Here is a 12,925-nt window from a genome sequence, read left to right as displayed (position 1 = left end):
CTAAATACTCCCTTACACACCCGTAAACACAAACCAGTGACGCAACCACAGGGGGGGCATAGGGAGCACTGCCCCCCCAACCTTGGATGGAAATGAGTTCTAACGTTGACGGTCAAGTGTACTTGCAGGGGGGCAATTACCGCCCACAACTTCAAATTTTATGCAAATAAAAATACTTGCTCTTCTTAGTCTTATCAAGTTCAGGACCGAAGCTATGGGCTGCGAGAGTCGGTCCTGGGTGTCGAACGATCTAAATGAAAATAAGTTTAAAAATTGATTGATTGATTTGTGGTTTTAAGTCCACTTTATGCACAGAAAGGCTAATCGGGACTGGTCCTACAGTTTAAAGCGGGATCCGAACCACTGTGCCATGTGCCTCCACCGGGTATTGAACCCGGAACTCGTTGATCACAAGGCGACGATGTTACCATTACACCATCGGGGAGGCGCAAAAGTTGTAAAAGAAAGAATGCATTGGCGTCCCGTGAAATTATTTGCGCCCTATTAAATCAATATTGATTTCAGCCTGCAAAAAAATTGGATCCAAAAATTTTCTTGCCCGCTTCGCTCGCAATATATATGCATGTTATATATGTTGATGTATCAAATAATTATATTTAGAATGCATTTATCAAGCATTTTGTGTTTTTCAAAAAATAGTTTGTGTGCTTGTTTTCCATAATGTCAAATTGAACGTGTTGAAAAAATAATTGAAATAGTTTGTTCGAACACAAATGCTTAAGCACCAACTTCTACCCCCTTTTTAAATTTACAAGAGTAATAACATCTTTGATACTACCACTACCACTCCTACTACTACTACTACTACCACTAATAATAATAATAATAATAATAATAACAACACTAATAATGTTGGCCGGCTTGGGCATGGATGTTTGTGAGTGTCCATTCATCAATTTCATCATCCCCATCTTAGCGAATTAGCCAAAAGTGGCACAAGAAGCGAAGTAAAATAAAGCAAATCAATAATAACAATAATAATAATGTTATAATAATAACATTACATAACCAATTCATCCATCTCACAATAATAACATTATTATTATTATTGCTATTGGTACGTTTATTCTGGTACTTGCCCCCCAGACAAAAATTCGTGATTGCGTCTCTGACACAAACGTAGCCAAATGAAAAATTTCAGATAAACTCCTGCTAACCACTCTACCACGGAGGCCGGTAAAGATAATAGAAGAGGATTTATTTTCAATGGTGGTGTACATGTAGGTGAAATAAACCAAGTGGTCCTATTTACCTCAAATAACCCAATGGAGACAAATAGCTATTGTTTGTTTGCATCAACCCTTAAAGTTGGAATTGTTAGTTTAGGGGGATGTTTGGCCGAAACTTGGAGTTATCTGGGGGATGCTCCTGTGGTTTAATATAGTTACAATAGGATAGCTGGATGCAAGGGCGACTGCAGGATATTTTCTCAGGGGGGCAGGTTATAGAAACTTTTATTATTATTATTATTATTATTATTATTATTATTATTGCTATTATTATTGTTTTAATTTTTGTTGTTGTTGTTATTATTATATTATTATTGCTACTACTTACGTTTTTTTAAAATTAATTTGTTATTTCCATATTTTGTATATCTATATGCAATTTGCATAACTGTATACTTAACATTAATTCATGCAGGACAAGAAGTTGTTTTTTATAGTTAGACAAATCAGTGTAAGATAGCCTGTAAGCTTAAATGTAACCCTACTTCAAACAACAATAATAATAATAATTTCTGTTTAACCGATGAGCACGATTTGACAACCAGGTACATCACCATGTCAAAATTGGTCATACAAAATTACATAAATTGAATACATAATTATAAAATAATACAGTGGATCCTACATCTTATACATCATCATAAATTCAAATTGCAGGTTTCAACAAGTTCAGCTCCTAAACCTCTGGCCTTATTTAGACATGTAAGAATATCTGGGAATTTTATAAGATATATTATTCAAAAAGTATTCACTGTCTATTTGAAAAGTTCTTCTCTACAAAATGTATTCTTTTCATTTTTCTTCTTTCTTCTAAGGTAAACATATTCAACTGTGATAACCATTCAGAGTAATGTTGGTCATAGTATTTTTTTTTTAACTTTGTGCATAATAACCTGATAAAAAGTTTTTGAACTGATTCAACTTTTTGAAGGTGACTGGTGGCTGTCAGAAACCATAATTCATTTGCATATTCAAGGATAGTACGAACTATCGTTTTATACAGGTATATTAAGGTATCTTCTTTTTGAAAAACTTTCCATGAGGAAAATATATAACCAAGTATCATCTTCTTTGCTCCTTTGCAAGTTTCTGAAATGTGCTCATCAAATATGAGAGAGGAATCTATTTATATTCAAAAGTCTTTATGACTGTCACACACTTGTATATTTTGATAAATTTAATAGTTGGAGACTATGTAATGAACTTTCTTAGTACATCTTAAAACTTTACAGTTTTTCAAGTTGATGTCCATTTCATTAATCTTGCACCAATATGTCAGTCTATCGAGACCAGCCTGAAGTTGAACAACATTATTATTTGTTAAAATACTCTTAATTTCTTTATATCATCTGCATATAGTAAACATGTGCTAGATTTAAACATAAAGTAACATCATTGATAAAAACAGCAAATAGAATTGGCCCAAGTGGCGACCCTTCATTTACTCCACAAAATATTTATTTTCTAGAGGAAATTGTTTCACCAATCTTAACAGAGAGAGTCCTATTTACTAGAAAGTTGGACAACCATTTCAGAAATCGTGGTGATAATAGCATTTGGTTGAGTCTATAAAGTAATAGCTGATGGCTGACACTATCCTTTAGCCAAGTCAATATATAAAATATCAGTCTGGGATTGCTTCCTAATGTTAGATTTAAGTGAGTCTATTAAAACCAATATATTTGTAATAGTAGACCTTTTTCTAAAAAAAAAAAAAAAAAAACATGCTGATTTGCATCAATATATTGTTGAAAGACAAATAGTCAGCAATTATGTGTTCAATAGTAATAATAATAATAATAATAGTTGCTGTAACTTACGGCCTGTAAATCACAGAAAACAATACTTTTTGTTATAAAATATCTCTACAATTTCACCATTCGTATTACATTATAACTCTTCCCAGAAATCTCAGGGCAGACGCGCCCATGGCTGGAGGGATGCTTTGCTAAAATTTTGCTAACTGGGGGGAAAATCGTCCCCCCTCACTTGAAGCAATAGTTTGCATGCAAACGTATTACCAATTGTCTCTCAAAGTGTATATGCACAAACAACGTGTACTATTCTTGTCAATTCCAGTCTTTTTGTGCCCACTGTATGCAATTGCAACATGTAAAGGGCAAAGTGAACCACTTTTCCATTTGTATGTGGTATGCCCCCTCCTCAGGTCTCGGAAAGACATACTCCTCCATCATCAGTATTCAAACATGGACAACACAGCAAACACACACTTTAATAGAATATACCCATTCTACCACTGTTCTACGTTACTTTTGTCTCTGGAAATCTCAAAGATAATGCAATGTTGCCAGCCACAAACTGAAGTACGGTCAGACTGCTAACTTCTCATTGTATCGTATAGATGGCAGGGCGTTGCACAACTGCAGAAAAATGCCCGCTTTTCCCTAGTAGTCCGATCTATCCTGCTCTCCCATACCTTCATTTTGTTAATTTTATTCCATCTCCTGTATTTCTATTCCAATAATGCATCCCTTCCCCATGGAGTCACATGCTGCAGCAAAGTGACATACTCCTCCATTGGCATAAAAATCATATACCGACCTTATATTAAAAAGTCTTGTGATGGAAGTGAATAAAAAAACAACAAAAACTTATATTTAAAACTTTATATAAAAATATTATATTTATTTAACAATACAAACTGACAAGAAAAACATAACAAATCTATAAACAATTTAATATAACTTGCGAAAACAATATTTTCCGTAAATGTTTGAAAAATGTTACGGAAAGTATGCGTGACAAAGTTACATTACTTCAGAACTATTCTTGTTAACAATTAAAAGTGAGTGTCGATTTCCTGATCACGTTAATTAGAAATGTTGTTTATAGCACATGGTTAATGTAAGATAATGATGCTTTAATTATCTTTGTAGAATTGACAAAATAAGATTAAATATAAGTCTCGATCCTTGTAAGCGATAAATTAACTTCTTACACAAAGATAATAAAAGTAAGCAGATATAGTAAATGTTAATGTGAAAATAAAAAAGCAAAGCACAGTTCACGAATTTGTCACTAGAACTTTCAGCACACTGTTACAAGTTCTAGATTACGATTAGATTGCGATGCAATGTTGCCGAGTTTTATCATCAAACAACGTAAATTGTAGAGGCACAGATTGTAAAGTAATATGGGCAAACGTCTTGAATTGATAATGTTAAGTATTCAATATGCACATAAATTTTAGTTCTCTCACATTTAAAATTACAACTTAACAACTCCGTTGTCTTTGTTCAAAATGTACGTTGAGGACATAAGCATCTGCAACACGTCACGAATATAAATACACTTTCTATTGACGGATGTCAGTCATAAAGTTCTTAAAGGCTCTTTGCAAACTGTCCTTGTTGAATGGACACTTGATATATGTTCGGCTACAGCTTCCTCCCTTTTGGCCAATTTCGATAGCTTGCTGGATTCCGGATCCGTCCAACATGAAACTAACAAGTTTGTTCCTGAAAGATGCAGAAAAATAGAAAGGTGTTCATTAATTACGGATCCACAGACTACTAAATGTAAATTTCTGAACAAGAGGTCCTCTCATAGAGTTGCTCTATTCTGAAAGGACGGTATTGCTACTACAACCATTTTCGTCTTTTTCTTCTTTTAAGAGAACCAAACCTAACAAGCCTAACATAACCACAACATATTATTTACCACCCCAAAAAGCTACCAGCCAATAAGAATGCTTTAAACAGTTGTAGCAGCAATCACCACCATTCTGAAAAGTTAAAATACAAGCAACTTCCATATTTCGCATGAACGTTCACAGCAAAGACAAAATAATTACTAATGCTGATAAGTAATTTCCAAATTGAAAGTTTCCGTCAAATCTACTACAAATTCACTAGCTTCGAGAATCCATCTTTTTTCACTCCCAATCCAAGTGTTTAGGCCACCTGGACCAAAATTTAAGCGAGACTCATTATATGGAAGCCCATATCCAGATTCTTCAACGATTTATACCAGTATTCATGACCGTACATAAGGGAGAAGGGGAGAGTTTAACGGGACTAAACCTCTTCCATTTGAATAATAAACATTTTGCATTAACTAAATAATCACCTTAACATTTGATTAATATCTGAAATAATTTTGAAAATATTACTTGTAGTTTAGGCATAATTAATGGTGTTCCATTCATCACGTACGTACAATAATTTTACTTTATCATATCTTCAGAATTACACTATCAGAATTCATCATGTTAAAAATAAACTGAAAATGGCCATAAAACAAAAATAATATGAATGCACAGATCCTATGGCGATATATAATTGGAGAAACATGAACATAAAACTCTAAATTTAAATAATGAAAAAATAATAATATTATTTTTATTAATATAATTACTGCACGTCGATATGCACAGCCCCGGATTCGATACCAGGTGGAGGCATGTAGTGGTTTAGATCCCACTTTAAAAACTGTAGGTCCAGTCCCGATTAGTCTTTTGTGTAAAAAGTGGACTTAAAAATCAAATCAAATCAAATGGACATGCACAGAGATATATTTAGAAATATTAATTCGAAACTCACTGAAGATAATAATGTAATTAATAACCAGTTTCTACCATTAGTTAATAAAATCCATAATAAATTGTTATTATTAATATAACAGGTATTTAAATTTTATTATCCTTAGACCACTGAAATTAGTTATCTCCCTGCAAATTCACCAATTGGATAAAACGATAAGTTAATGTAATTGTTGAAAATGAATATTTCTGCCAAAGTTTTTTCTGTAGCTTTTGTGGGTATGAAACACGATTCCACAGAGAAACTTTGATTTCGAAATTATTTGGTGAATCTTGACCAATCCCTGTTCCTTTCTTTGTATATTTTCATTCCTCTTCCCCTTAGTTTCTCTTTATTTCATTGAGAAGAAGATAACTTTTTCCTTACCTCGCGAGTGTCTCAACAATCTTGTCTAAAGAAGTGGCTTTTCCTTCCCCAACATTCGTCGAAGCAGATTTCACGTACGAACACACTGCCCTCTGTGCGCAGACGGTGGAATCAATCTGGTATTCGGAGAGCGCCTCATCTACGCGCGCGAGTAATTGAGTTATTCCATCTTCGCTAGAGGACTCACCTGCGAAAAACAACAGAATATGCTTAAATTAAAGGGTAGCTGACTGGTAACATATTTATAAACTATTTGTCGAATTTAATACTGAATCCACATGAAGTATTACTTTATCATGAATATGAAGCTTGACTCAAATTTAATTATGTTCAATGGACGTTCCCACGATCGAGATATACTTCATTCGTTTCCCCCCATTACTGCACAAGAATTGAATACAACCTTCAGTTCAGGCGTTTGAACAGGACATTAATCCAGACAGGCTGAAGTAGCTATCAAACCACTACAGAAAGAAGGTGATTCAAAGAGCTTATATAATAATATAGGCTGGGCCTCCCAGATGGCGCAGTCGTAGCGTCGTAGCCTTGTAATCAAGTGGTCCCGGGTTCGAACCACATAGTGGTTCGGGTCCCACTTTAAAACTGTAGGTCCAGTCCCGATTAGCCTTACTGTGTACAAAGTGGACTTAAAACACCAAATCAATCAATCAAATCAATAATATAGGCCCATTTTCCAACTCTCAATTTTCTAAAAAAATTACTGAATATGCAATAATGATGAGAGTAGAACACGTAATAAATACTCAGTTTTAATCTTGTCGCAGCATGGTTTTATACCTGAGCGCAGTGCAAGAACAGTATTAACAGACTTAGTAGAATGTTGATTGATAGGTTTTGTTTATTTTACTTCGCTTTTCTTCCACTTTTGGCTAATCGCGAAGATAAGGATGAGTGATGATGGATGACGCGATGTGCTAACCACTCCGCTAAGGAGGTCGGCAACCACGTACTGTTCTCTATACTAACTTAAGTTTATTTGGATGCGAATAAACTTAAGAATTGAAACTGTTCCATAGAAATTGGAGATTTTTGACACACATTAAAGATTCTTGAAGAAAAGAACCGTATGATTTTGTGCACATAAGCATTACAAGCACTTACTGCGAGCGAACAAAGCCCCTGCTCCAGATAGGAAGTAAAGAATCTTTGGGATGAAGAGATAAGATGCAACTCCAATTAATGCCCCAGCAATTATCCCTCCAATGTCAATATTGAGCAGTCCATAAAATCCAGGAATGCCAACGGAAGTCGGGTTGAAGTTCTGAAACGATAATGGTATCGTATTAAAGCAGATCAAAATTTTCATTGAATACAGTTCAGCAATTTTTCAGTTAGTGCACACTAATCTAACCTACAGGGTGCTACAGAAGTAAGGGGGCAACTGTGTATGATCTATTGATCTATGCTTATTGAACTTGGTACACATAGAAATGGAAATGGTTTGAAGGGGCAGTATGGTTAGTATTACCACATTGAGAGTGTAGTGCATAGTTCATAGCAAGTGTTCAAATAGCGCATCATTTCTTTCCAGACATTTGGTAGTTCTCTGACAAAATGATGAGCACACTTTGGTACAACGTGAACTTTGTACATGTTACGTTTCAGTTCATCAATCGTACGTGGCTTCTTGGAATACAACTCATTCTTCAGAACATCCCACAGGAAAAAGTCTGGATGCGTAAGTTCGGGAGAGCGAGGGGGGGGGATTCAGTCTCCCTTCGTCTCCCAATCCAACAATTAGGGAAATGTTCATTGAGCCAATTGAGTGCTAGGATGGCGCAGTGCGGTGGTGCTCCATCGTGTTGCAACCACACATCATTAATGTTTTCCCAATTAGCAACACATGGGAGGAAGTCTGTATCAAGCATCTCTACGACAACGTCCTTATTCCACAGTGGCTCCCCTTACTTCTGGGACACCCGGCATTTACGTCTTACAACTGCTTTCTCCATACATCGATTCGTTACCTCTTTGACGAGTCTCGAAATACGAGACGAGACCGATACCGAGACGAGAAAAATCGATACGAGAACTAGATCAGACCATTCGAAACTTGTCGCGACGAGACTAAGAGTCTCGTCTCGACTCGATACTATCGCTAAGGCTCATGATTCCGCCACCGATAGTTCTACATGGTGGCTACAGTGTGCGTTACCCCTAAGTAAGTAATAATTAGCACATTTTTTTTTTGTGTGTGTTTCGGACCATATAAACAACAGAATGGATGGTATTTCTAATTACACTATTGACGAACGTGTAGTGGCATGCCCAAGGGGAGGTTGGTGGGGTCATAGCCCCCCATTAGCCCCAGGCAGGAAAATATGACAAAATAAGGGCTGACTAGTAAAAAAAGCATACGTAACCCCTCCCCCTTTCGAAAATCCTGGACACGCCACTGCGAACGTTTTATTGCTAAGTGATGGGTGCATGAAAAGAATGAGATAGGAAAGGGTATTGAAAAATCGCGTACTACTTCCTGCAGCATTTTCAAGGGATCCTCCTCCGAAACAAACACTTCTGCGTTAGGAACGTAAATTCTTTTCACAGATAGTGAGTGTAAAGGATAAGGAAATAGGTGGTAGACCTTAAAGGAGAGGAGAACACTGCAGAATACTGGGCAGTGGCACGAAAAATGTCCTATAGAACTTGGTGATCATGGCCAGTGGCGGTGATTGGGTCCAAAAACCGGGGGGGGGGGGGGAAGGTGCTAAAACTAGGGGAGCAAAGACAGTATATTTCCCTTTGTAGATAAGATTTAGCATAGTGCGGGGGCAAAAGTGTCGAAAACTGGGGGGCAACTGTCCCCCCTTGCCCCCTCATCGCCGCCACAGGTCATGGCTCATGAGAATGGCGGTCCATACACTGAGTCATTGGGAAATCAATGGTTTGTATCATAGGAAAGTATCTTAAATTCACTTTAAGTAGTCAATAAATACTACTACAAAATACTGTAGTTATTACTTTTGTCGTTACTGTAGTCGTTTCTGTCGTTATTTTTGTTGGTTTTTTACAGGGGTAACGGAACTTTGTGGCCACCCTGTAGCTTCAAGTTGATCACTATTCACTATTAGCAAAAATGCCAGAAAAAAGACGCTAATTAAGAGAAGCACAAAACAAAACATTCTTGGAGCCGGTAGAGGCACTTTGCCTATTGGTCCTGTGCCCACTTTAAGCTGTAGGTCCAATCCCAATTGGTTTAAAATGATGAAAAAACAAGTTTAAGATCTTTCTTATCAAGTTCGGTTTAACAATTATCATATTCGGTCTCAACGCATACCAACAGTGGATAGGCATGGGAAAAAACATTAAGTTTAGAATGGTGCCTACCTGCGGGCCGAAACCGAATCTGCTGCTGGCTGCCTGTGTGATCTCGTTGGTCTCCGAGGCTGGAGCGGTTGTGTCGGGGACTCCGCTCCTGGACTGCAGGATTGTTGGAGGCGCCGGAACCATCTTCACATACGCAGACTTGTCCTCCATGGCGATCTGGTCCCCAGGTTGGTTGAAGTAGCTCACGGGACTCGGTAGGAATCTACTGAAACAGGAAGGGAATGTGTGAAACGGGACAGTGGGGGATTAACAACCTTCAGATGGGAACCCGGATGGGCTCCTTTTTACCTGACGTAACGTATAACCCCAAAATATTCTCGACACTTCCCTATATTTTTTTTTACGAAGACCAAATTTCTGGTCATTTTGGCTCTAAATTCCCACTTGCATCCCCCTAAGTATGAATTTGCACCCCTAGTTGATAAATTCTGGATAAACCCCTGCCGGTAGGACTCGCGTTCTCCTGTAGGACACAAGGGTAAATTTTACCCATAATCAAAAAAAGTACTTCATAAGTCCGAATTATAATAGTTTGAAAGCATTTAAATTACCACCTCTGTTCATTAAACTAAGTTTATTGATTTTGAATATTTTTATTCTATTACACAATTGACAAAAATGAGAAAAAATAACATGTTTATATACCAAACTGAGCACGCGTTTGGTGAAATTTACCCACGTAGTGTCTATAGCGTTGCAAGCGGAAATAACGAAGTCTCACAGCTGATTCAAAGTCCCGATCGTAGGAAAAGTTCACTGGAGAGATACTGAGAAGGGTGGCTTCAGGCATTCCTTGGAACGTATAAAAAAGATACATATATTTCAAAATCGCCTTGGTAATTTTTACCCATACGTGCATCATTATAAGTTAATGAATGTTTTAAGTATGAAAATACAAATTACAAAAATTCTACAAGAGTATCTCAGTTTGAAGCATCTGGCAGACATACGAGACGTTTTGGTTCTAGACAAAACATATATATTCTCCAGAAAAAAATGTTTCTAATGGCTGAAAATGTATTTTCTCAACTTCCAGCACAACATGTACGTCTTTCTGCATAGTTGTGTGCATTACTTTCCATGCTGACATTTTAAATCGTGCATAGTCATATTCAAAAAGCGTTTAATTTCATGTTTCCAATGTCATTTCAGTAGCCCTATACTTTTACACGGTATATTTTCAGTGCTTCTAACTGCTATTTGAATGCAATAGTTGGGATATTGCTGTTTTAAGAACAGTTAAAGAGGTGATATTTGTTAGTTTTGAATTTGAAACTTCGTACGTTAATTCATTTGTCAGTATTGCATTCGATATTAGACACGCAAGACGTTAATTAATTGCTTCCGTTTGATTAGTCTTTTGTTTCATTGATTGATATTTTCATCCTTTAACATTCTTCCAAATATAGAGCAACTTCACCAAGTAGTGGGATCCATGAGTATTACCGTGCAAATTGTCCATGACTATTTTCATTAAGTTTCTCTTCCATCCTATATGTTTTTAAGCGATTTTTAATTTATTTATGCTGGTGCAGAAGTTGTCTGCAACTTGTTTTGAGTTTTCTTTTAATTCTCTTATTGGGTCAAATAAAGTGCACAAACATGGTGATGGACACTTTGCACGGTAATACTCATGAATCCCACTGTACATAATATATTCTTATCTATACTTGTATTAAACTCGACTTACCCATCAGATTCATAGTCAGGAGTCGAACTACGTCCTTTGACAACAAGGATCCCACCGAACAAGATGAGCGAAATATACTGCGCTCTCATAATCTGTAAGTGAAAAAGCAGAAAATAATTTGTTTTGTCCAATCACCAACCATGGGCGTATCCATCCGGGGAAGGATGGACACTTCTTAAGTATTTAATTATTCTTGATATACAGTATCTATGTTAGTTACTATATTGTTCGTAATCAGATTATTATTTTAAGTCATTTTACGTTACTTTTATGACTTTAGTTGTGACTAGAGGATGATTGATAATTTAGATGTAAGCAAAGAAGCAAACATAAAGTCATATATACACTCTCTTTTGGCGCAATGGTAATGTAACCAAGGGGTCCGGGTTCGATACCAGGTGGATGCACATAGTGGTACAAATCCACTTTAAAATGTAGGTCCAGTTCCGATTAGCCTATCTGCCTCTTACGAAATCTCTGAGCTCGTCACTACCTGGTTGGGACTCGAACACGGAGCCTTTGGAGTCACAAGTCGAACACTCTCGGCAAAGTCTAGTAGTTAGAAAACCAATATGTTGAGCTATTATTCCTTATATTTGTTTCTCTGTTCAATTTTATCTAATCATCGTTCATGCTCATCGTCGCGATTAACTTAACTAGGTAGGAATGGGATTTAAGACAAGAAAAAAATACAAAAGGTTAATACAATCAAAGCAAAAGTTCACCAACAGCTTAAACTGCCTCGGTGGTTGTGGTTGAGTGATCGACAAAACCGAAGTTCCGGGTTTGAGTTCCGGTCTTGATCTCGTCACAGAAGTTCTCGGGTTCGAATCCCGGCGTAGAAATGCTTTGTGTGTCCCTTCAACAATATCATCTAATCATCCTGATCTTCGTGATTTGCCAAAAATTGCAGAAAAGTGGCGCTACTAACGAAAATACAAATAAAAGACTTACTAGTAGCAAGATTTCTGAAACCTCGAAAAATATGCGAACTACAGGCATCCCCGTACGAGCGGCTACCGACAGCTATAGCAGCTGGAAGATATATGCTACCAGCACCAAACCTTACCTACCTAACCTACTCACGTATGCATTTAATAGCACAAATAAACATGTGAATAGGTTAGGCAGGTTAAGATTGGTTTATTGTTGCTATTAGATGCATATGTGAGTAGGTTAGGTATGTCAGGTTTAGTGCTTTTAGCATATATGTCCAAGCTGCTGGTTTCCAGTGACTTAAACTGGCAACACTAGCGCCACTTATCCATGGTAGGGTTTCAAATGTAGTGGTGGATATACATCTACGGACTAAAGAGAAAAAAAACATCTTACAGGGTCAACAGTACTCCCCAAACTATACTCACTTTGATATAAAAATGACACAAGAAGTTAGACGAGGAAACACTTCGGCGATACTGAAGGAAAAAGTTAAAACTGAGACATGCCTGCACCCTGCCGTTCCTCTTATTCGTTTTCACTCGACCCACTTTGCATTTTCGTCTTCCCTTTCAATTGTGCGTTGGTCGCGACGGTCGCGACTGTTCCAGTCAAGGCATTCACAATGCAGAAGAGAACTCGACTGTTTTCGTCACGGTCCTGTGACTCTCGCGCCATCGCTGGGAAGAAAGAGAAGCAAGACGTCTAAGGGTCGTTACCGTGTTACACTATTCTGTGAAGTTCCTGGAAGCATGACTGATGAGTATCTTCCT

At 37.1% G+C, this 12,925-nt stretch overlaps 1 protein-coding gene across 1 annotated transcript; it reads right to left on the bottom strand.

Annotated features, from left to right (window-relative positions):
- Nucleotides 1-3,895: 3,895 nt before the first annotated feature.
- On the bottom strand, nt 3,896-12,716 carry LOC145999953 (uncharacterized). Its single transcript, XM_083137242.1, has 6 exons — nt 12,581-12,716; nt 11,217-11,308; nt 9,527-9,728; nt 7,301-7,460; nt 6,179-6,365; nt 3,896-4,729 (listed from the first exon to the last, which is right to left on the bottom strand). The coding sequence occupies exons 2-6, from the start codon at nt 11,303-11,305 to the stop codon at nt 4,567-4,569; spliced, it is 801 nt and encodes a 266-aa protein (XP_082993368.1). The 5' UTR covers nt 11,306-11,308; nt 12,581-12,716; the 3' UTR covers nt 3,896-4,566.
- Nucleotides 12,717-12,925: the final 209 nt, after the last annotated feature.

Source organism: Lepisma saccharinum, chromosome 16 (genome assembly GCF_977018435.1).
Source record: "Lepisma saccharinum chromosome 16, izLepSacc3.1, whole genome shotgun sequence".
Taxonomy (NCBI): domain Eukaryota; kingdom Metazoa; phylum Arthropoda; class Insecta; order Zygentoma; family Lepismatidae; genus Lepisma; species Lepisma saccharinum.
This window is presented reverse-complemented; position numbering and strand designations above follow the sequence as displayed.

What these genes read in the sequence shown, in the direction of transcription:
- LOC145999953 (XM_083137242.1), bottom strand. Translation starts at nt 11,305, where the DNA reads ATGAGAGCGCAGTATATTTCGCTCATCTTGTTCGGTGGGATCCTTGTT. An exon ending in CCTGACTATGAATCTGATGG is followed by an intron (nt 9,729 to 11,216) that starts GTAAGTCGAGTT and finishes CTGTTTCAGTAG; the next exon opens with ATTCCTACCGAGTCCCGTGA. An exon ending in ATTGTTGAGACACTCGCGAG is followed by an intron (nt 4,730 to 6,178) that starts GTAAGGAAAAAG and finishes TGCATCTTTCAG; the next exon opens with GAACAAACTTGTTAGTTTCA.